The sequence below is a fragment of the Corvus hawaiiensis genome, chromosome 1 (genome assembly GCF_020740725.1).
Source record: "Corvus hawaiiensis isolate bCorHaw1 chromosome 1, bCorHaw1.pri.cur, whole genome shotgun sequence".
NCBI classification, from domain to species: Eukaryota; Metazoa; Chordata; class Aves; order Passeriformes; family Corvidae; genus Corvus; species Corvus hawaiiensis.
The window spans coordinates 10769943-10794358 of NC_063213.1; the positions used below are offsets into that span (position 1 = coordinate 10769943).

The 24416-nt window shown below is 41.4% G+C and overlaps 1 protein-coding gene across 2 annotated transcripts in view; it reads right to left on the minus strand.

The window, feature by feature from the left end:
* The window catches only part of ADARB2 (adenosine deaminase RNA specific B2 (inactive)), a 315112-nt gene that overhangs the window by 104209 nt on the left and 186487 nt on the right, over positions 1-24416 (minus strand). For both annotated transcript variants that reach the window (XM_048287253.1, XM_048287335.1), the window contains exon 2: positions 7085-7171. In XM_048287253.1, the coding sequence (XP_048143210.1) occupies positions 7085-7171 (87 nt within the window). The remainder of the gene's footprint in view (positions 1-7084; positions 7172-24416) is intronic.

Here is a 24416-nt window from a genome sequence, read left to right on the forward strand (position 1 = left end):
AAAAACTGTAGATAAATCCAAATAAGACCAGGAAAAGCCAGAGCACCATGATGGGAGCAATTCCTGATGTAAAGGATGATCTGTATCAAAGAAAAGAAATGGGAGAGTGTGATTGCCAGGAGTGCCAGGAAGGGAATGAAATGGCAGTGGGGAGCTATGGAGGGAGCACTCCATTGTTGGACCAGTGAATCCCCCACTACTCTGGACCACACTTGTGCAGTGTCCATGCTGCAAGGCAGTGCTCTGTGTCACAACAGAGGCATGGCTGAGAATGGAGAATCATCTCACTGGTGTCCTGAATGAGACCCAAAATGTGCTGCTGGCTAAATAATCATCCTATAAAATTTCTGTCATTTCTGATGAGTTTGTTTAAATGTATTGCATCTCTGATACACCCTCCAGTCCTCCTGTCCATTGCTTGGGGCAGAGACAAGCGGAGGAAGTAAATGTGAGTCTAACCAACGTACAAGGCAGCCCATCCCAGGAGTGATGCACTTGATCCCTTTCCAAGCAGAGCACTGTGTGGCTGCCTGCTTTACTCCAAACAGCACTGGGCACAGAGCCTTTCCCAGGGTTTGGTTTGTTATTGTCAGACATGATCATGCCACCTGCACAGCCTGTGTCAGTCCCATGCACAGAGAAAGTCCCACTCATTCTTAGGGGACAGAGAATGGTCTTCCCATTTTCTGTGGGACCATGGTCATGTTTGGATTTCTTTCTACCCTAATAACACAGGCTGGCTGCAAGGATGTAAGGGGTGAGCTGCTGGCTAAGCTCTGAGAAGCTTCTGCTGGAGTGCGGTGTCTTTGCTGCACCCCAGTATTAGGCTGGGCTGACAGCTGCACAGGAGCCTGCAGAGGATTATGTAGAACCAACCATCATGATTAAAAACTTCCTTTATATCCCGACACATTACACTTGTATTAAATATCAAAAGACTTTTTCCCATCAGAGCACTAAGTCTGCACTCATGCAAGTTGTTCCACAGAAAGGGGGTCACTGCTTAGACAGGAGTAATAATCATGGCTCAAATACCATGTGTGTGGGCCCATTTGCAGAACTGAGTCTTTAGGCTCCCTCTCCTGGCTAGCAGCTAGCCTCCCTCTTTAGCCTCCCTCTCCTTGCACACACTGAGCTTCCAGCCTGGGTCTATGTCTCACCAAAGTTATTTCCAGAGCTCTCTTCTGCAGCGCTTTGTTGCGGCAGAAAGTGAACTGACAAATTAAGGTCTTAGTTAAGTTTTCGTTTCTGAAGCTAAGGGGATGGAATGAAGACAGGTGGGGAAGGAAAGGAAAGCAAAAGATGCACATAATAGAAAAAGTTTCATCATATGGTATTCAGCTGTATAAAATACGACATCTTTAAACCAGCCTCTCTGGAAATAAGACATTTAAAAGATCATGATAACTAAGGCACAAGGATAATGTGCTGTTTTCTCATTGAGTTCACAACTGTATTTATAGAGATTCTGATCTGAAGGGAAAGGGGATATCAGCTTTAACTTCCTCCGTCCAGCTTGGCAGTGGCTCTGGCCATTTTCCTTCCTTTCTCATGTTTTCATTCCACTCAGAATATATCTCTTCAGTTATGTGTATTTTTTAAAGTAAAGGTAAAATATTTTGATGCAGACATATTTTTTAGCAGGAAACAGGTTTGGTTCTGTATTTCACACCTTCTCTCTCAATCTAATAGGTTTTTACAGAGCCAATTATGGTACATAATGATACTGTAGTCAAGAAGCATGAAAAGAAAGATAGCTCCTGCGTCACACATTATTCAGCTTTGAAAAGAATTTGTATTGATTATGCACCACTGAATAGGAAAACTCAAGAGGTTATTTGTGTTTATAATTCATATTGTCTTATTCCATCTGTTCTTCCTTTCATGGTCAGAGAACTGCAGATTTGTGAACGTGAATGTGTGACCTTAATGTCTTACCTTAACCACCCTCAATAAAACAATAGTTAACTAACGCCATAAAATAAACATTACTTATTTGTCTTAAGTTGTGTCTATAAAATTGTCTAGTCCATGTTTTGGCCAACAGAGAGTTTGCCTTGATGTAGTGAAAAAAATGCAGAAATGCAAGTGTAAAACTTTCAGATATTAGGCACAAAGCATATGTGGACAAAGTTGGGCATGCGCGGCGATGACATGCCTGCATTTATGGCGTGTTTTGGCCTCGTCACAGTGAAGAAAATCTGTGCAAGTATCCTTACAGCCAACCAGATTTTAGAGCACCTGGTCCTGAAACACAAGGAAACAGCTCAGTTCTTCCCAGATCTCAGTAGGAGCTGCGCCAGCCATAAGTCATCATGGCCTGTAAATCAGAGGCAGCCTAAACTCAGTGAGTGCCTCACAAAGTCTGTGAGCCTGATGGACTTGTGTGATCCCTGGCAGCTGCCAGGAAATGTGAAATTACTTTATACTTTTAGGTATCTTTGAAATAGGAAGTCTTTGAAATGTGTCTTTTATGAGACCTCTGTGTAGCAGACATAAGATTACCTCTCTAATGGTGGCACATGTACTTCTATTGTGAAAATCAGACAAAGCAGGCAAATGACACCAAACTACACAAGATAAATACTGCAAGCAGCTGTAATAGAACAATCACAAGCAATTTTAGAAATGAAGAGCACTAAAAGGAAAGGGATAAGTCAGAGGATACACAGAGGGAAAATGCAAAACTGTGGATCATTTTCAGTCTTGTTATTTCTCATAGTGTCTTTGTTCTTGACTTTCCCAAATATATTCCTTACATTTAGGGAAAAAAAAGAAAGATAATAAATTATGGTTATCCCATCATGAAAGGCTGGAGAATATTAACATAGTAAGGGGATGGAGTTAAAAGAGAAAGAAAAATATCATACTTTTTTGGCAATAGTTTCTAATTTATTGTGTAAGATTTCTAAAAAAGTCTCACAGCTTTGCATTGTAGTATCTCCTCAGGTAACTTTATTAATTGATTTTTTCAGTTTCACAAGCATCAGGAGACATTGTGATCTTGTATTTGCTTCACTAATTGAACAGGAGAAAAGAAAGCAGTTAGTGAAATATATTTATTTATGCACTATTCCTCAATCTTCTGACTGCTCTTTCATGTTTTTCTCCTTTTGGTCATTATGCACAGTAGAGTTAACCTAGAGAGTTTGCCTCATCAAGAGCATTTCAGAACTATAATGCATCACTAATAATGACACTGAATATGTCTCTGGGTCTTAAGGGCTCTGCAGAACTAACCATCCAATACTCCATGCTACATTTGAAGAGATAATATTATTCCTGTTGAAGGTTATTCTGCTGCCAGGCCAACTTCTAGGGAGGATAGGAAAAAAGAGGTGGTAGGTGGCATATTCATTTTCACTAGCATCTTTACAATGGCAATACATTATTGAAAAACTGTGATATTAGAAGAAATAATTTGCAATATTTGTATTATGGCCAACTCCTGATTCAAGTGCTAGCTCTGAGACAGGCGACACTGGATTGCTTATGTAGAGTACATTTTTGCTGTTTAACTACATCACGTTGACTGCAGATGTTAGAAGGATGGACTTTCTTAATTCCTGGAATACTTGAAAGTAAAAAATCTTGAATCAGGAGCAACAGGTATGAACCCAGGTGCCAGAGGCATGGTACCTTTGCCCAAGGCCAGCTCCTACATCAAATGCAATGTAGGGCAGTCTCCTCTTGTAAGCAAGATGGCCTTTTCATACACTTATTGATTCCACAACCAAGAATTGGGAATGCTTCTGCCAGGATTTTCAGGTTGATATTCTTGACTTTGGAGCAATAAACTTGAAGCTAACAATACAAATCACTCTTTTCTCTCTTACGTGAAAACACACATGTATTTTTAAACCTCCATGTAAGAAGTCTAGGTTAGCCATGATTTCTCTGTTGCTGTTGAACACTCCCTGGCAGCTCACAGGGTTCAGGCTATTAAAACCAGTGTCATTAGATTTTATTGGTGCGTAACATCAGACTTCAGAGAGAAGCATTACCAGCGAAACAGAGTACAGGACTTTGCTTGAAGTGAAGATGGAAAGTTTGTGAAAAGTGATTGCCACTGTCTTTAGCTGTTCCAGAATGAACATACTCTACTTTGCCCACCTAACTATCTGAAGTAGCTGCGAAATCCATGTATGTCTAGTACAGATCTTACCAATGAGGGAAATTATTTAAATGATCTAATTGCCCTGACTTAGATGATACTCAAATTCCCATGCTCTCTGTCCAAGTTAGCAAAGAACTGCATGCAGCAGAAAATATGGGCAGCCCATGGCAGAGACAGACCTGAGGACTTGCCTTCCTGAATCAGGCCCAGGACATTTTAGGCCCTGGAGAAATCCAAATGATAGCAATAGACACAGTTTTCAAAACAAAAATAAGGGAATTGTTTTGGCGAGGGATTGCTTGGAGCTCTGCCTCCTGGAATGGGATATTCACTCTTTTCTTAGACACAGGGTTGCTTCTGTATCTCACACTGTGGAAACAAAAGCTCTGGGGCCTCATGCTGTCTGAAGAGGAATTTGACCAACATACTCATAACTGAACCTGCACAGAGTCTGGAATGTGTCCTTCAAGACTGCTGAAGTGGTTGAAATCAGTGTGTTGGGGACCATCAGCTCCCGCTGCAGACACTGGGGAGGTGTGTGCTGCCCTGAGCCTGTGCCTGTGGCAGCACTCCATAATGAGATCCCCAGGAATCACATGCTTCTGGCTAGAGACACAACCTGGATTCAAAAGTATCTGTGGCTGGTGATAATCTGCCTTGATCCCGTGGCAAAGCGGGGATGGCACAATCAAAGATCAGGGACAGGCACAGGCTTGTAACATCATGAAAGGCAGGCAGGTAGGCAGTGAACAGGGAATGATTATTCACTGTTTCTTGCAATCCCAGCACTAGAGACAGCAGGCTTGAAGCAATAAAAGGGTGCACTTTTTGACAACACTCTAAATCACTCCTTGTTCCTGGCTGTTGTTGAGATCAGAAGTATCAATGGGCTCCGGAGAGGACTGGACAGTTCTGTTGATGTCTAAGAAATATGGTGATTCAGGTGCAAGCTCTAGCAGAGTAAATTTTTGCTGGGTGCTAGAATGATATACCAAGGGGAGGCTCCCCATCTAAATGTCCTTTTTCTCAAAGCATCACTAACAAATGCTGAAGACCATGTAGAGAGCTAGGCTTCCTATTTCTAATCCTCTGTGACATTTCTTACATTCTTAGGTACAACTGCCTTCTGGGGATGAATAGTGTGGTCCTTTTCTTGCATGTTCAAGATTAGACCTTCATTAGAGACAGATGATTACTTTACCCACAATTCCATTCCAAAGGTGCATAGTGCCCTTGATAGGTTTTTCTAGTATTAGTTCATTGATGATAAACCACAAAAATCATGTCTGTATGCTAATAATCACCAGTTGAAAATGCAGGTGTAGTTAAACTGCATGTCTCCCTCTGTAAAGAAGGCCTAAGGGAATGTGAAACAGGATTTGTATCCATTTCAGCTGGTGGAACTCTGCCCATTGATACAGCACAGTCGGGGAAGCAGCACTCTCACAGGATGCTCAGTGAGCAGAAAACTACAGGGATAAGCAACCTACTTCTCTACCTTGCCAGCATTCTCCTGGGCTCCTGTTAAACTGTTAACACAGAAGAAGGTTCTTCCACTTGTTTAGAGCAAATCTCTGAAGCTCTTTAAAATGTGGAATTACTCCAGAGGTACGTGTGTGTTAGGCTTTAGTGGGATTTAGGCCACTATACTGCAAGTGAACACAGAAACATGGATGATTTAAAATTAATTCATATTAAAAAAAAAAAAAAATTAAAGATTCTAATAGTAACACCCAAAATGTTTTCGGTGTACCAAGAAATAAATAGCTCCCTTTTCACTGGAGCATATGTTTGACCGAAGGGAGGACTGGGTAGGATGACCCTGAAAACAGTGACATTTGCTGTTTCTCTTTCAGAAAACATAGCTTACCCTGTCCATGTGAGCTGTTTTACAGCCCACGCAGGCACGAAGCTGTCTTGGTGTTACAGTAGCAATAAGAAAACGGTGTTACAGTGTTTGGCTTGTACAAACTTCCTACATTACCTAAAAATAACTAAGTAGCACATTTGGGAACTATTACGCAGGAGGTGCCTGCACAAGCTCATCGTGTGCATAATATGTTTCCTCTGTGTGTGTGTATGCTTCTCATATGTCTTCCTGAAAATGTAGCCTTCCTGGGAGCAATTTTGAAGGATTTTCAGGATTTTTTTTTGCCTTTGCTAAGATCTGTAATAGCCTCTCTTTGTGCAGCAGAATAGTGTGATGTCCACATGATGCTCAGCAGCAGAAAATAGCAGGCTGTGCTTCTTCACTCCTCTAGCAGCTCTTCCCCTTGGTGATACACCATGACCAAACCAAGGCGGATCAGCAACAACAAGGGAAAAATACCCAATTCCTCCCACTGACTGACTCTAACAGGTCACCATGGCAGTACGTGTCTGCCTGGAAAAGAAGCCAGTCTGGTAGGTGATACTAAAACATTGCTCATTTGGTTGAGAAAGCTTCCCTCCCTTTTTTTTTTAAAGATTCAAATTGTGTTAAAATAAGCAGGGCTGGATAACATACAATAATTGCTTCTAGGTGACAAATGGAAGGGCTTATTGAGGGTTTTTAATTCCTAACTGCCACTCTCGGACTTCTTGGTGTTTGGAAGACTTCTCAATTCCTTCAAACCCAGCAGGACTTTCCTCCAGCTCTTCAGTCATGGGGTCAGACAGTTGGTTGAGGTGTAAGGGCCCAAGAGAATAGTAATTAGCCAAGAGCAGTTAATTTTTACATTATATGGTTTATTTAAGCCTGGTTGATCAGTTCTCAATTTGATGGCTCTGTGCAGGGCCAGGAACTCAACTTGATGACCCTTGTGGGTCCCTTCCAGCTCCCTTGTGTGATTCTGTGATTTTATATATGGACTGGGCTTATGGTCTGCCAATAGTTGCAAAACCACCTCCTTTCCACAATTGCTCCTCCACTGTAGAGATTTTATTTTTGTACTTTATTTACATCTATAGAGAAAAGAGACTGCTTACTTAAATTGTCTTCATCCTCCATGGTGGTTGGGCCAGGACTCAGGTACTTGAAGGGTGCTATGAAGGTTGACAGTATGCTTAGTTTTTCTAGAAGAAAACAGAAGAAAAGATAAAATCAGTACTCAGTCAATGCATTCACATCTACTTCACACTTTTTTTCAGGTCAAAACATCTTGGTAAATCTGTTTTGGTTTTTTTTTTGTTTTTTTTTGGTTTTTTTTTTCTTTTCTTTCTTTTGGTGTGTGTTTTCTGACATTCTCAGAAGAGATCTCTTCTTTGTGGTGACAGTGACAGGACCCAAGAAAATGGCCTCACATTGTGTCACGGGAGGTTTAGATGAGTATTAGAAAAAGGTTCTTCATCCTTCCAGTGTTTGGGCACTGGAACAGGGTCCCCAGGGAAGTGGTCACAGCTCCAGCCTGACAGAGTTCAAGAAGTGTTTGGACAATGCTATTAGGCACATGGTGTGACTCTTGGGGATGGTCCTGCACTTGATGATCCTTGTGGATCTCTTCCAGCTCAGCACATTCTGTGATTCTGTGCCTCTGCAGTCCCACCAAAGTTAACTGAACCTCGATGCATTTATTACAGCTGCCACATTCCTTCTGGTTTCTGCCCCCATGTAGTGTTTCTTGACGGTGCTTCCCAGCAATGGTGCCTGAGCACTGCAGAGTGGGGGATGCTTGAACTGGTCCAGCTGGGAATGGGGTAGGCAGACAGCCCTGGGAGAAGGGACATGAGCACTGCTCTAATGGATGAGACCATCTACTTCACTTGTTTCCTCTCCGTAACGGAGGCTGAACCAGAATTCTTAGAGAAAGCTCAGGGGTGAATGGCACAAAAGACTCCCACGTCTTCTAATTCTATCAGTTTTTGACATGATTTTTGGAAAACCCTTATGGTGTGCCCAGGAAGCTATTGTCCACACAATAAGAACACTATCTGACATCCCTCTTGTGAACATTCATATTAAGTGCAGTTCCTTTTAACTGCAGTTTCTGTTTATCCTGCAGATAGTGGATGGCAGAGACATTTACTTCCAGTGCCATGACTGGACTCTGCATTAGAGGCCAGGGCAGATTCAGCAAAATGAGAACTGATACTGGCTTATACTAGGTCAATATCTGGCTCAAGATTTATCTATAGGGAAAAGCTGAAGTTAACGCAAACATTAGAAACATATATATTTAAGTGTTTTATTTCCTTTGATAACTAGTTTATTTAGCTGGACATTTATTTTGTTTGAGCTGAGTTCCTTCTGACACACTATGGGGATGTTACTGAGGACCAACAATAACAGAGTGTCTACTGACAGAAGAAACAGAAACACACCTTACAAAGGTGATCCACAGCTTTGAAGAACTTCATTGCTTTGCTAAAGTACTTCTCTGCTTAGAAAGCCTCAGCTATGGCTGAGGAAATAGGTGGCTGAGGCTCACTTGTTTCCTCAGGTGGAAATGCTCTGCATCCTGCACATTGTGAACAATGCTGACCTCTCATCCTGTGGCAAAAGCATCAAAACCAGACCAAGAATGTATTCTTTGAAGTGACACAGGAAAAATATTTCCATGGGAAATTTATCATTGAGATAATATTTCTCTGAATTTCCTTAAACTACCTGTCTGCTAAAGAACCACTGGTCTAGCAGGTATTCCAGCTGAAGAGCACATCTGTTAGCTTTTTGGCCGGGTTCTTCCTGTATGTGCAAACAATCCTTGCTCTTGTTAAAGACTGTTATCAGAACCCATCACAAATGACTGCATACATCTGCCCTTAGCTGGGTAACATTACAGCTCAACTCTATTAAGGGAATTCACTGTAAAAGCTGACTGCTCTTTGTTAAGTAAATACAATAAGCAGAATAAAAGATTGCCTGAAGAAAACCTTTTTCCGTCCAGAAACCTTTCAGCCCAGACTAATATACAATTAGAGCACAAATTAGCCTCCTTCAATTGCAATTTCATTAAGGGATTGCAGTGATGTCAGGAACCAAAAGATTGAAGCTATTTATGAACACTATAGCCAGAAGATTTTCCTAAGTGAATCCTTTGACACTTTTTTGCTAAGGCATTGCTCACTGAGAAATGTGTCATCTCATGTGTGACATCTCACTGCGTGTGAGACTGTTCGGTTGTGATCATGATAAAGGCTGGTATTCACTCCCCACTTTCTCAACTGGTTTCTTTGATTGAAGTGAAAAGAGCGTAGGCTTTTGGGACCTAATCCAAAGGCTGCATTTGGTAAGGGAAATGCTTCAGATGATAGACACAGGATCAGGGCAGCCCTTGGCTGTAGCACCAGCAGTGACTGTTGTGTCTGGGTACTGAGATCCTGAAGTGTGTGTACTCCACCTGTGCCTGACTGCTGACAGCTGTCAGACCTTCAGGATTAACCCTCAAGACACTGATGTCACACACAAACCTAAATCTTCTTTGCTGAGAAAATACTCTCACTTCTGATAGAGAGTTAACCCATTAACCAAGCAATATGGAAGTGCTTTCATGCTGCAGGGCTAATACTTACTCCTGCCACCAATCAAAATGCAAATTCATTTAGTTTTATATTATACTATTGTTAGGTAAAGGAATATTTTATGATTTACTTTTGTACAATTGATAGGTGAGATTTACAATGTGGATTTAAAATTTATCAATTTCATTTTTATTTTGTCTTTTAACCATCTTAAGATTTTGTTAGTACTGTTTTCCACCTGTCCCCAAATTCCTGGCTGGTGACTTCACTTTGTGTGGCAGAGAAACAGGATGTATAATTTGCTGGATGCTTAGAGCAGCAATGGATGTGTTTGTGCCAACCAAACTCAGGCAGGTCCTAATAACAAGATATACTTCTATAAATACCAACGATAAAGACTATAATTCAACATTTCAATGCATTGGCTAAGCGAGGGAACACTTAGTGTGTCTGAAAGGAAGAGGAGGGCAGGGTTTTGAGTAAGCTCTGTAAAAAGAGAAAAGCTGTAGTATACCCACTGCACAGAAGAATTATTGAGCCTGTGAAGGAGGAGAAGATAAATGAGAGAATAATTAAATGAAGGTGTTTACCAGGAAATAATCAGGTTAGGTTTAAAATTATTGGTATTATTGTGCAGTTCCATCTTTTGCACATTATTGACTGCTGCTGTACGGACCATGAGGCACTACTTCAGCTTTATTAACAATGGTGAAATTCAGTGTTAATTGTCAAGATTAGGAGAGTTGTGTATTCACACTTTATGGTCCCTGTATAGGTTAATGCCCATCATAATTAGCCTTGTTTCCAGCAGTTTGATGAAATCTTATGAATAAGAATAAAGGACAAAGTTGTATTTAAAAAAATCATAGCGAGAACTACCTCTAAAACCTCCTTCTCTCACTCTCTTTTTCCTTCCATGACATTTTTTTAAAGTATTTTTTTCCAAAAAGAAGCAATGACAGGTAGCCCAAAATTAGAGCAGCTATTTTTACTTTAAAATTGTAAATTTTCTCTGTTATTTGTCTGAGGAAGTTATTTTTCAAGGCTAGGAGAGAAGGTTTAAGAGAGGAAAAAAAAGGCATTTCAAAAACTCTTTTCTGCAGAAATGCAGAATATAGAACCCTATGTTTATGAGAAGCAATACATGAAGGTATTATTGCTGGCATTATAGTTGTACCAAAAGCCTCTGATGCCATGAAGAAGAGATTTCATAAGGGCCTACATGGACACAAAGAAAGCTTTATTTACAATGGAAATTGAGAGACAAAGAGCAGGTATAGTGGAATTTATCTCTAGCCACCCTGGAATACTATTGCAAGATGATAGCATCATATTTTGTAGTGCATTCACTATAAAAACAGTCTTCCAAGTGGAAATCTGCTCCAGTACTCCAAGCACAAAAATCATCATTTCTTCTAAAGAGAAGCCTATTACAGGAAGAAAACCTCACTCTTCCGTTTTGGGATGGAAAAGGATTTCAGTTCACTCTTCCAAGGTTATATTTTCCAGCAACAGCAAATTATTAACATAGAATCATAAATGGTGTTTTTGCAGTAGGCATAAAAATAATTTAAACAAATAAAAAAAACCCGTGGAACAAGATACGTTTTGCATGAAATACATAAAATACTTTAGTACAAATGATTCAGCAAAGCCTGGCACGTTAAGGTGCACAAGTTTCCATTAAAACCTGCTTTTTTTGTGAAGTTGCTCTAGCCCTGGGGATGCAGTCAGAAGGCTGGTCACAGGTCCCGTAAATACACTTTTATTGTGAAGACAAGAATGCACACACACAGCTATAAACACATTCATGCCCTTCATACCTATCAGTATTTGAAAGGCACCAGACAATACTGCTTGATCATCAACTCTACGGAAGTTCTTCCACTCTAAATCACCTGAATAAAAGCAACAGGAACAGCAGGAGCTCAACACTTTTAAAAATCAGCCCTTATACATGTTGGACAAATTGTTTAGCTTCGAGAAGAGCAGACTGAGTGGGGTCATAACAGCAGCCTGCAAGCACATAAAAAGCTGCTGCATGGAAGAAAGGAGCAAACTGTGCTCCATGTGCATTAACACACCTAGAAGTAATGGACTTAAATTGCGCCAAGGAAAATTCACTTTAGACATTAAAAACCCCTTCCTAACAGTAGGGATAGTGCAGTGCAGGAATAGCTTGTCTGGTGGGGAGGTGCTGAAGGGCCACAGGGAGACAGCTGGAATCTGCAGGGGGTTGCACTTGTCCTTGGGCCCATCCTTTATACTTTCCCATCCCTACAGACTCCAGTAGAAAAACTTGCCCTGACCATGAGATCCTGCAGCAGGTTCTAGCTCAAACTTGGAAAAGCAAGTAGTGTTTGCTAATATCTGCTATCTCTGAGCAGAAGTTTGTGGCATGCTCTTTTGCTTGGCAGCTAATGAGCACTATTAATAATTGTTTTTCAAAAATGCAACTTCCGAACAGAAGAAGGATTAGACAGATGGATACCAGTGGTTTGCCAGATCAGTGTTAACAACATTTTACTGAATTAGTTTCATTCTCATATTCAAATTGATTACCATAAGCTACTTTACTTGTCAGAGGTTTCTTCAATAGTATTCTTTTAAAAACACAATGCGGACATTATAAACTCAGGAAGGGACAAATATGATGCAATAGTGTAAACTCAGCTGCAAAACCTCTTGAAAAAAACCTTATTTTTTATTTCTCTAAAGCAGTATTTATGGCTACTTGAATAGTTACATTTTTACAGTTGTGTTTAGCCTTGATTTATTTTGAAAGGGAGGGGGGATACAGGGAGAAAGAGAGCCTGCACATCAGGAGATGATTCTTTATCTTCCTTCTGGTATCTTAGTTCAAGCTTGGGCTGACAGTGACTGACAGTGACTGACAGGATGAAGAGATTCTTTAAGCAAAAGAAAAATATGGTGAATTTGTGGGGAACATAACAATGTCTTTGAACCACAGCGCTTCCTGGGAAGGCTCACAGCCTTCTAAATTATGGCTTGTATGGCCACCATGCTGCATCATTTAGTTTAAGCAGCCAGTTTCTAGATAGGGATTTACTTGCACGGTGTCAGGATCAGCCCTTACAGGTGAGTTTGAGAACCCACTGTTGAATCTGAAGTTTCTGAGTGTGCAGGGCTTTGCAGCATTGCCCAAGTGCTTTTTTGCTTCACAGGCAAATAGGCAGGCTCTGTGTGATGCTTTTATACCCACACTGACAAAGCTGTGCTGGATCCCTATGAATTACCACCAGGGTTCCACTGGGGCTGGGAGGGTCTCTGTCCATCCACTCCAGCCATGTTTAAGTTGGAAGTGTGGCTGCCCTAAACCCCTTCAGAGGGCTGATGGTTCTGTAGACACAGCAACAGTTTTGGCTGCTGCAGGAGCTCAAGTTTGGTGCCTTGCATGGGATAAGTTCAAGCCTGCATGTATTTGCAAGGGGCTATTGACACATGCCCATTCCTCCTTGGTTTGTGTTTTCGTCTCTCAGTCCTACGCTGCAAGGTCTTAAAAGTGGAGCTTTGCTGGCATCATGGACCCTTCAGAGCTAGCAGCTGATGCAACTGGAGCAGCACACCTGCTTCTGAGCAGCCCAAAGGGGAAAAAAGATACTTTGAACCAGAGAATATGAAAGGGTTAAAATATGTGGGACTGTTCCTGTCTGCAGCTGTGCTGCTTGGCACCCCTGAGAGCGTGGCCCTTCCAATGGACAGTTACTAAAGGTCTCCTTTTCATAACTGGTTTTCAATCCAAGGCATTTGCAGTGATATCCCACCCTGGCCCATGTTAAGGAAAACATGTTAAGGGAACTGTTAAGGAAAGCTTTCTTTGGAGGTAGCAGAGAAATATGCAGAGAGAAAAACCTTCTGCTTAAATACGAATTTTGACTGGAACATTTTTATTAAAAGCAGGGACAAAAGGGACTATTCAGATTAAAGATTTTAGGTTTTTAAAAGAAAAATAAATGTATTTGGCATTACTGTTTCTGTTCTCTGCTTCAGCAAGGACCTGAAGATGTAAAATAGCAGAGCACATTGTTTTTAGTCTGATAGCTAAAGGGAAGACAAAACCAGGGAACATTTCGGTAGTCAGATTTCAGGCGAAGGTTTTCAGCTGCTTGAAGCAGGTTGTGTCTTGAGTTAGAAGTCAGAGGTGTGAACCTGGAGCCATGAAATCTTCCTCTGAAACAGGGCAACAAGCTGTTCAGTACGATGCAGCGCCCAGGCACAGAAGCACCTGCCTTGCCTGCAAGTTGAACATGGCCTGCCAAGTGCAGGGGTCTTCTGTAAATAGATCTACTTGCTGTCTTTATAATTTTTTTATGTAGTTCTTGGAGCAGAGAATATATTTTGGTCTATTCTTGTTCAGTGCTTAGCAAAATAGGATCTATGTCCAAGACGAGAGCTCTGAAATGCAATTATATTAAGTAGCAATAGCAGTTTATGGTATTATGTTACTGCAGAGAACATTAAACGTGAAACATCAGTTAGCTCAGGGGCCTGGCAGCTGGACAAATCCTCTGTGCATCCTGTCCCAGCTGTCTGCTGACCCAGAACTGCTATCCTTGGAAAGCTTTTGGGGAAGCTGTGTGAAATGTTTTACCAGTGCCAGTCCAACACCTAACAGGCAGCGGCAGGTCCATGCCCTGTGCTCTGGCCCCTCTGCAGCCCTGCATCCCACCAGTGCCTCCACACATGGCTGCACTAATTTACTCTGAGGCCACAGTAACTTCTGGCTTATCACTTAGGAAGCAGAAAGGACCAGCAAAAAACCCATGCTTGTGATTTGTATGGATTCATTTGATATGGTCTGAGGTACATGGGGATATGTTTAATTGATCACATTATGCATTAGGACATAATTTCTTCCTACAGTGGCATGTCCTGCAGCTCTCCTGCATTTCTGGAATGGAGATAGTGGGGTTTAGCTGCAGATTCATCACATGAATTCAAATAGGCACTTGCATAGACAAATCTGAGGGGCTGTACTTCTGTGCTCTGTACCAGCCCACTCCAAGCTCCTTCACCATGAAAGACCTCTATGGAATGAAACATGTTGCGCTGTGAAATATTAGTTTCTTACTACTTCCAGTAAAGAGCAAAGTAAGTAAAAACACAAGGTGGTTGATGGATTTTTTTATAAGAAAGGCAATGTGTCTGTGTTTTGTTCTCTGTTAGACTCCGTGGAAATCAATTTGAAATCTAGTTCAGCCTAGTAAAATTAGATCTAAAACTATTTAATTTTGTTGCAAGAGTGTTTCTCTCTCCTGATGCCTTGCTTGAGGACACATAGAGATAAAAACTCTTGAGTTATTATCAGTTTATGTGAATCTGTCTTCTTGTGGAGTGTACTATATTATGTATTTCTAAGTGATCTGGCTGTGGCTTGGAGAACAGCAGTTTAAAATCCACACCTTAGCAAGCTTCTTATGCTATTTGAACATTCATTTTGGAAATATTTTTATTTTGCATTCTATAAACTGTGACAGGCTTTTGTTTCCTCTTTTTTATCTTTATTTTTTGGGATGTCATCACTTTAGAAAACAGGAGAAGCACAGAGAAAATAATAGCATGAAACCCACCAGTTCTCAATGTGTGCTGAATAGGGATGCAATGAAGACCACAAAAATAGCCAGTGGATTTATTAAGCATACAATAAATCACTCTGCTTAACTATGACTATTTGACTGTATGCCAAACAGTATTATCAAACAGTATTATCCAAGAGCAAAAGTCTTCAGTCATATGGGTAACTAGTTTGGCCAGTACTAAGGCAGATGGGTTAGTTTCTCATCAGCCTGTGTCTACATACAAATCTACACTACTTAAGGAGACTTTGCTAAGCTGGAACAGAAAACTGTATGAAAATTCTCGATTTGGGTTAAGAGAGGTTTGCCTATCACTAATTTAAACCTGTCAACTAAATTACGATTATGTGATATATGAGTGGTCTAACCCAAAGTAAGAGTACCACAGTTAGTAAAGGTATTTAAAAGGATGGCTGGAGCCAGTGGAATTGAGGGCTGGGGAGCAAAGCAGCTGTCTTTGCAGGCAATACTACACACTGTGGCTCAGGACTGTGCATGCAGAGGGACAAGGAGGACACAAAGCTTTGTGCTGCACTGCCTGATTTTGAAAGGGTTTGCCTCCTTCTGAAACCAGCAGTCCACTCAGGTACATAAGTTCTAAGGTGGGGCTGAGCTGTTAAAGCCAAGTTTCAGTTTTCCAGACTCTGTCTCCAAGTGCAGCCATCATCTGCTGTAAGAAAGGCTGAACAACCCTAGGAAGGACTGATCTCACTGGCATGGGCATGTACAAATAAATGCCTGCTGAGATAAGTAAAATAAAGCCCTCCCAGCAGATGCCTATTTTTTTTACCTGGGACCTGGACTGTCGATTTAGGCTAAAAGCCTAACTTGTAGATGTCCAAAGTTAGGAGACATGATTTCTACCCTACCTTTCCAGAAAATCCTGGCCTGTGTTCTGGTGGGTGTTACCACTGCCTGTGGCTGGACTATAAGGTGCAGAGGGGGATGTCCTGCTTCCCTGAGCAATGCAGCCCCTGCAAGAAGGCTCTTCTATTGACATGTTTTCTTGATACTTTCAGTCCTTGATCTACACAGAGGTTTGGGTAACGAACTGAATGGTGTGCTACTGAAAGAGCGATCAAAACTCTTTTATGCTCACAGAGCTCCCACTTAAGGCACTCAAAGAACTGCAAACACCATGAGTTACTACCTGGAGAAACTGTAAAGATATTTGTGTAGGTGCAACATGGATGAAAGCTAAGTATTTATTTTATACTCTGTAAAATTATAGTTTCACCGTAAAGCGGACCACCTAACATGGGCACAGCAATATACTTCACCTCAACACAAACAGCTCTTTTAGTTCTTTTAAGGTTTCACTTGCTGATCTGCAGTTAAGCCCACAAATGCAGACACAGAGCTGTACATCTGCTTTCCAAAACTGACCATGGGACTGATGTGAAACAGCCCCAGCTGAGTGCAGACATTGCCTGTGAGCACTCCTCTGTGAGCTGTAACCCCCTCCTTCTCAAACTGAATAGCTGCTTAAACATTAGGAAGTGAATGGCCTGCATCAGAAAGCTCCAGTTGGCAATTAGTGGTGAAAGGCTTTTAAAAATCTCTTCTCTGTTCATCTACTGTAAGCAGCCAAGTGCTGTGACCTCTTCCTCTTGTACGCCCATAATAATAATAATGCATATTTAACCTGATTCCTGCCCTGATTTATCCTTGGTAGCATGAGGCAGTCTTGTGTTAACTAATCTGTCTGTGGGCAGAAAGTTAAAGGAATGACTGTTACAATTTAGGGTGATACAAGAGGCCTGAGATTTGCAGGGGTTTCTCAGACAAGATGCTACTGAGAGACGTCAGGTCTGCTCATTGAGCAGTTATTTAAGTATCTAGGCATTTAGATCCCTTGGGAGCTGAGGCAGCTAGAAGGAGTTAGGGGCTATTCTGGGTCTGTCCCAGATGTTGCTGGTAAATACAGTGCCTTTGACTACAAAGCAACTCCTCCAGTTTTACCTGTTACGGCATGAGCGTTCAATATTTATTAAAGTTTCCACCACAGCTTATAGAGAGTCCTATAGTCTCAGGTTCATCACTGCTACTTTGTTAGTATTTTGTTTCTACCTTTCAGCCTTTAGTCAGTCCTAGCATAAATTGCTTCAAATATTTTCTTCAATTAAGAGCAGTGACAAAGGAAAAGTTTGCTAAGGCTTTACAAAGAAGGCCAAGTTTTCAGAGTGATGCAAAGGGAACTTGACAACTGACTCCCATCAACAATAATAATGGGAGTTATGCATCTAACTCTTTCTGCATTGTGCTGACATTGTACCCTTGAATGTTAGTACAGTTCAATAATTCTCCAAAGATGAGGCAGCTTATTTTCTCTGCCACTGCTGCTTTGCTGGCATTTTTATGGCATTCCCAGAAGTACTACCTGTCAGAGTTAGTACTTCCAAGGATGGCATTGCTTTGGGGTGATTGAGGATTGATGTAATTAAAGAGAAGGCAGTCTACTGCTTGCCCATGGGTATTTTATATTAAGTGTTTCACTGCACAGCTACGATTGATGATTTAAATGATGACAAAGTTGGGCTGCTCTATATGGGCAACAGTGATTGAAACCATGAATTCAGGGATGTGCGCCCTCTATTTTTTGCTGAAAACTCTGAGAGGGCTGCAGAAACAGAGCTTTCTAGGAAAACTGCAACCTCCTCAGGAGCCATTTCACTAAGGATGGTGTCCCTGCCCATGGCAGGGGGTTTGGAACAACATGACCTTTAAGGTCCCTTCCCAACCCAAACTATTATATGAATAACACCACTGGAAACTTGCAGAAACTTGCCACTGGAAGGGACAGTCCCAGCCACATCTAGGGACAAGCAAGATTATTACTTGGGACTAATTTGGAAAAGATTAGGAAAAGGAAAATATAATACTACATCATTAAATAAATCCCCTGGTGCAGTTGTTGTTGTCTTAAGTGGGATTATCCAATTAAATCTACACATGTTTTTGTACATAACCACAACTGGAGCGGGCACTGTAGGCTTTCTTTAATAGTCAGTGAAGACATAGTCAGTATAGCCTATGGCACTAAAGAGCATTAATTTAGTCCTAAGGTAAGTATGTGTTAGTCCTGCTCTGTAACTTGAACATGTTAAAAACAACATGAAATATCAGACATATTCTTATCTCAGTGTTTATGCCTTAATAAAATGACGAAATGTTATAATCCAACAGGAAGGCTGCTCTTTAATGCTGCAGACAGAGTTTGCTAAGGATAGTCTGGGAACATAAACCAGCTCTTTGTGCAGAAAGAAGGGGAATCTGTTTCTTCTCTTCCCTGCTATAATGTCCATAAACTCCAATTACATTTATAACTTTGCATTAAATTAAATATTTTACACAAGCACTTAAAAAGTCTACTAAATATCCAATAACAGTTTTCTTTATTCCCTTGTTAGCAGCTGCCATGGCAGCAGGACTCACACGAGAATGAAAGTGATTTAGTGCATTGATTTGCAGTTGGCACAGCCCTCTGTTCTCAAACAGAACTGATTAGCTTAGCAGGAAAGTGCCATTTACTTTTTATTGTGTTTCTTTTCTGCTCATCTCCCTTCAGTGGCTGCCAAGAGGAACAGAAGAACTGTAACCTCCTGAGCAGGTTGCTTACTTTCTTCAGCTCCAAATTCTGCAATCCTGAGGACTAATTTGTCTGGATAGTGCTGTAGCATCAATACAGATGCCAGGGTTACTGCTTTGGTGTACTGAAAACAGGTCCCAGTGAGCTCTTTCAGGCTCTTTCTACACAAAATTAACCCTGACTATGAGAAGCTCCTATGTGTCCAAAAGTGCCATCTAACCCAGGATTTTAGGGTTTTTTTCAGCATTTACTGGTAAAGCTAATAGGACAAATGTCTAGCTGGGAAGGTTTCTCTTGAGTATCTCACTTTCGCTTCATAAAGAGACCATAGGGCTTGTCTTCTAATACATTACATTTGAAGGACTGTGTACACACTTCTGCGTCTCTGATCTTCCGTGTATTGAAGCTGCTGGTGAAACTCTTGATTCACCAATTAAAAATGAAGATTTTCTGCAGTGCAGAATGACCAGCAGCTGCAATGAAACAGTGGGAGTCATTGAATTAGCAATTATTTTCCCTTGAAGACCAATTCATGACAAAAGTTCAGTTTGCTTTGGCTAAGACTCCATCATTTCAGGGGTCAGATCCTCAGCTGGAGTGAGTGTCTGTGGCTTTACTGAACTCCATGAACATACATGGAGTCATGCCAGCTGAGGTCAGTGGAATAACACTGTTTCAAACCAGTTAAGGTTCTGATCCCATAAACTTGTCATGACTATTCCGTCTCATTAGTCCTTTCCAGTTCTCTCTGAAACTTTTCAAAAATTCAGTGATGCCAAAGCTTCTTAGAGGTGTTAGATATCTCCAAGTCTGTTTCTAGTAAGAAATAATAAGGAAAAAAACCCAAAAGGAAACGATGGGAGGCTGAAAACACGGTTCAGAGTTATTTCTGGGAACAAAGATTAACAGATGAAGAGGGGAAGAGAGAATCTCCTTCCTACTTTCTAGCTGAAATTCACTCAATAATATTAATCCTTTTGGACTCTTTACAGTTAGTAGAGATGAAGAGTCTAATCTCTGTCTCTTCTACACTGGAGGCTCCATTAGTTCTATTAAATAGCTGGTGCAGCACCAGAGAAAGAAGTACATATGCATTTACCTCCCTTCTCCTTTGATCTCAGTAAGAGATTATGAAACAGCTCCCATATTCTGTTCTTTCATTTCAAAATGCAAAGCAATCTGTAACTTTCTTCCCTCTGGCACAGGAAATCCTGGTGAGGAGAGGGGTCCTTTACTAGAAAATGTATAGCTCACACTTTTCAAATGTATCTAACTCCATTAGTCATGTGAATTCAATCTCTTTTATTCACTCGTATGAGCTGTCTTTCCTCCTTCCACAACAACAAAGAAAATCCTCTTTTCTGGTAAAGCAGGAGTTTTTTGAACTTCACTGATTCAAAAGACTGCAGTATCTACCATAGCTAATGAACTCCTGGCAAAGCAGGGGTGTGCTGATAGGGCAACATGACCACAGTCCTCTCCTAAACCACCAGAAAATAAAAGCTACCTTTTTGCAGGACTTAAAGTACTGCAGATGAGGGTATACTCACTGTCAACAAAACCCTACTCTTTTGGTGCTGCATACCATTTGTTCTGCCACTGGTGGCAAACTTTAATAACCATGAGTTGAATTTTAGGATAAAATGACTCATGCCTTAAACTCCACTGATTGCAAAGGGATGCCTGCCTGGCTCAGATACAGAAGTAAACATTTGGTCAGATAAAACCAATGTCACACATCTGGTCATCCACAGCTCACTCACACTTGCATCTGTGAAATACCTTCCTTGGCTAGATTCTGGGCTTTCTTCCTGTGAAAACTCAGACACAAGGTGACAGAAGAAGGGAAAATAACGGCACCAGAGTGTAGAAAAAACCATGGTGTCAGAAGGTGGCTGAGGCTCATATCTGCAGTTGGATGGCATAGAAATACAGATAGAAGCACAATGTTGTGGCCTCCAAAGTGGATCCTGTAACCCTCTGTCAGAGCCTAAAAGAATTACTTAGGTTTGGAGAGCATCTCGAATCAGATACCTCAAAAAGGAACACAGAGGTGACAGAATTCTTAGTGTGGTTTTCACGAAAATAGTCAGTAATAAACACCGAAGATTAGCGTGTATCCAAAATCTATCCCCCTTCAGGGCTTGGGGAACTTGCTTGTGGTTACTGGGAGGGACCCCTTCTGTTTGGGAGTTTTTCCTGAGGACTCATGTCCAAGCCCTGTCTTTCCAGCTGGGGGGAAATGGGAAGAAGGATCATGGTCTTTTAAAATGGGGTAGCAGTGGGTGACAGGGAGGGTAGACCCCTGTGTCCAGGTAACACAGTTACTGCATTAATCCAGAGCAGGGCTGTGTCGGTTCTGGGGACTGGCACTCCTGGAGCTGGGACTCACAGTCCTGGAAAGGCTGTGGGCAGGGTGGGGGGAGCCCATCACTGCCCTCAGGGACCACACAGCCAGCACACTGTTAACACAGTCTGGCTACCTGCACACGCTGTATGTATATTTTAATGCAGTCTGGCTACCTGCACACTTCTATGTATATTTTAATGCTGTTCCACACACATTTTAACTTTTAAATTTGACTAGTAAGTTTTCAATGTAGGAAAAAATAGTAACAGATATTTAACAGTAATCCTGCTCTTCCCCACTGCCACTGGAAGGCACTAATCCACCCAAACCACCTGTCCTTGCATCAAACACACACATAATGACCATGCTCAATGAGGCCTTGCTTGGCTTCCAAGCCTTTTGATTAGAATATGCCTCATTCTGATACACAGCAGAGACACCACGTGGCTTTCCGAGTGACTACCCTGCAGCAGAGCCAGTGGCACAGGGACACGGCCACCCCCACTGGCACCAGACCGCTGTCCTGAGGACAGGCCTTGGCTGACAGGTGACAGTGAATGGGTCGCCAAGGAGTTGGTGCCTTTCTGCTGGCAGCCAGTGCCAGAACAGGGAAGGGCTCATGCTGCCATGGGGCTCATTTGAGAAGCCCGGATGGGCCAGCCCATGGCCTGACGTCCTGCAGTGAATGGTTCTTTGTGGTGCTGCTATATTTAAATGCTAGGCCAGTGTTGCACAACAATACTTATAACCTCAGTCTTCACTATTAGAAATGGGCTGTGCCCTGATTTGTTCAGCTTTGTAGTATTGTTCACATGTGGAATCCGGGATAGTGGGATATATTTGGAGTTATGGGGGTCACATCTGTAGTGCCATGGCTAAAGACCAAGCTATTACAAGCATATATATTAACTTTTCCAAGGTATTTGATTGTCCAACACTATTCAGAATGTCCAGGAGCATTTGTGCTAAGAAAATTGAAGCACTTTGGCCTTGGCTGAGGTTCAACAGATAGATTTGCTTCATATTTGTTAACAAAAGTGACCACGAAAGACAGAGGGACAAAGAAAAGGTGACAATTTGTCTCCAGAACTACCCACACAGTAAACCTCCAGTGAAAAGTTTTATGGGAAAAAGTCCATTTCTTTAAATGGACTTTCTATAAAGTCCATTTTCGTGTTCACTATTCTGCTTCCAGACTTTATAGATGGTTATCAGAACAAAGGTAATTATCTAATGCTGGTGATTTAAATACAAACAACACAATCATTCATTTCCTTGGCCCTGAGTGACAAAACTTCAGAGTGCAATGTGACCTCTGCCACTTACACAAATGACTTACTAGCAAGAAATGAACTTCTTCAATTCAAAAAGAAATGGAGAAAAACAAATCCATATCTTCCCTCCCCAAATGGACAACAAGATCATAAAGTCATGCTCCATATGGCCCTGACACTGTCAGGTGGCTTAGGCAGTAGACTGAGGGCTGTGTCATTGATATGTGTAGAACTCAAGAGCTGTCTAGCGCATGTCTACTGCTGAGAGAGTGATTTGCATCTGATTTTTCCAGTAGTGTTTCTGTTTGTATCACTCTGGTTTTTCCAAATACACTTGTCAGTAGAATTTGCTCAAATGCACTTTGCAAACACATTTTAGCCTATGTAAACTATTTGTTTTGACTGTTCACTACTCATGCTGTGTAACCAGCCACCTAAGGCAAACTGCAGTTTTCCACTGCTTTTGCAGATGACTGATCCCTGAAGTGCCCTGAACTCCTTTGCAAATCTCTGTTGTGATCTGTCTCCAGACACCCAATAAGGTTACCCAAATCTATTTTTCACTCACATAACAAGAGCCACTATCTGTTGTCTCTTAACAGATATGCTTAATATCCTGACAGAAATGAAAACAATGAAGTGATTTGCCCACACACAAAATGAGTTGGAAAAGGAATATATTAATGATTCTTTTTAACCCAGGTATATTTAAAATGTAAAAATTACTTCCAAATCTCTTCATAAACTAATAAAAAATGCAAATGCTAGCTTGAAGAATTCTTCATTGAAAATGATTACAGAAAAACTTCTAACATAGATGCATCTTTGCTTGGCATATCACTTATCAGGCTGCCTCTGAAGAGACCTGGAGGTCTGGACTGCACAACTACACCCACAGTTTGAATCCACTGGGTAAGTTACAGCAATATCTCATTTTTTTTACCCTGTACAATGAGATGTGATTGCTGTTCCTGATGAACAGCAGTGGACATACTTTCCTAGAGAATAAAACCAGAGAGCCTCACAAGAGTAAATCACAACCTCTTGACTGCCCCCGAGCCTTTCATCTGGTCAGCTTGATGCTTAGCACAGTAATGGCTAAGGTTAGATGAGATGAACCCCATTCTGACTGTTTAACTTGTAACAACTCCCAGTGCCAGGCTGATAAAAGCCTTGTGCGTTAGTACAGAAGTGACACTGCACTTATTTGCAGACAGCCCTATGGAACAAGACCTATGTTGTTTTCATGGTTAGTTAGCATGGATTTAAGGAACCAACTGCAGAAGAACTCTGACTGCTAATGACACATCTGTGGGCAAAGGTGCCACAGCATTCAGAGTGCAACACAACAGGGCTCCCAAACGTGCGTCAGTTGCCACAGCCCCATCAGCTCAGTGAACTCCCAGGCACCTTTTGGGGCCTTGTTTATATCTGAAAACCTGGTTAGAAAAATATGTTATGGATCCAGAGTATTTTGCATTTTTTAATGGCCAGGCTGGGGTCACACGCAAAGGCTTCCACCCTCTTGCAAATGTCAAAATCTGACTCAGACTGGACATAACCCAAAACACCTTGTTATGACTCCTTGTGGGAACATCATTACATGTGGAAAAATTAAAATAAAATAAAGATATCTAACCTAAAATAGGTAGCACGCATTTTTGTAGAGGAAGGTGATTCGGTGCTGTTATTTTGAGTACTCTGCTGACAGACACTTTTCTGTATCATTCTAATTTCAGTGCTTCTATCTATAGCTCTTTGTGTAGATTTGCCCTTTCTATGTGCACTGTTGTCAACGGAAAGATACTGTAAACCAGTTTCAAGGTGTGACTCAGAAAAAGCTGGCAAAAAGAGGCTCTGAAATTTTCAAAGCCATGTTGTGCATATCTTCAGTTTGAATGGATATGGATGCAATCCTCTACAGTTTGGCAAATCTCATCCATAAGCTGCCTCCCACCTTCAAAACAGAGTCAATGTCATCCAAAAAGGTACTAGCACATGACAACAATGATTCCCAGCTCTTGAGGACAGCCTTGGATCTCTGTTATGG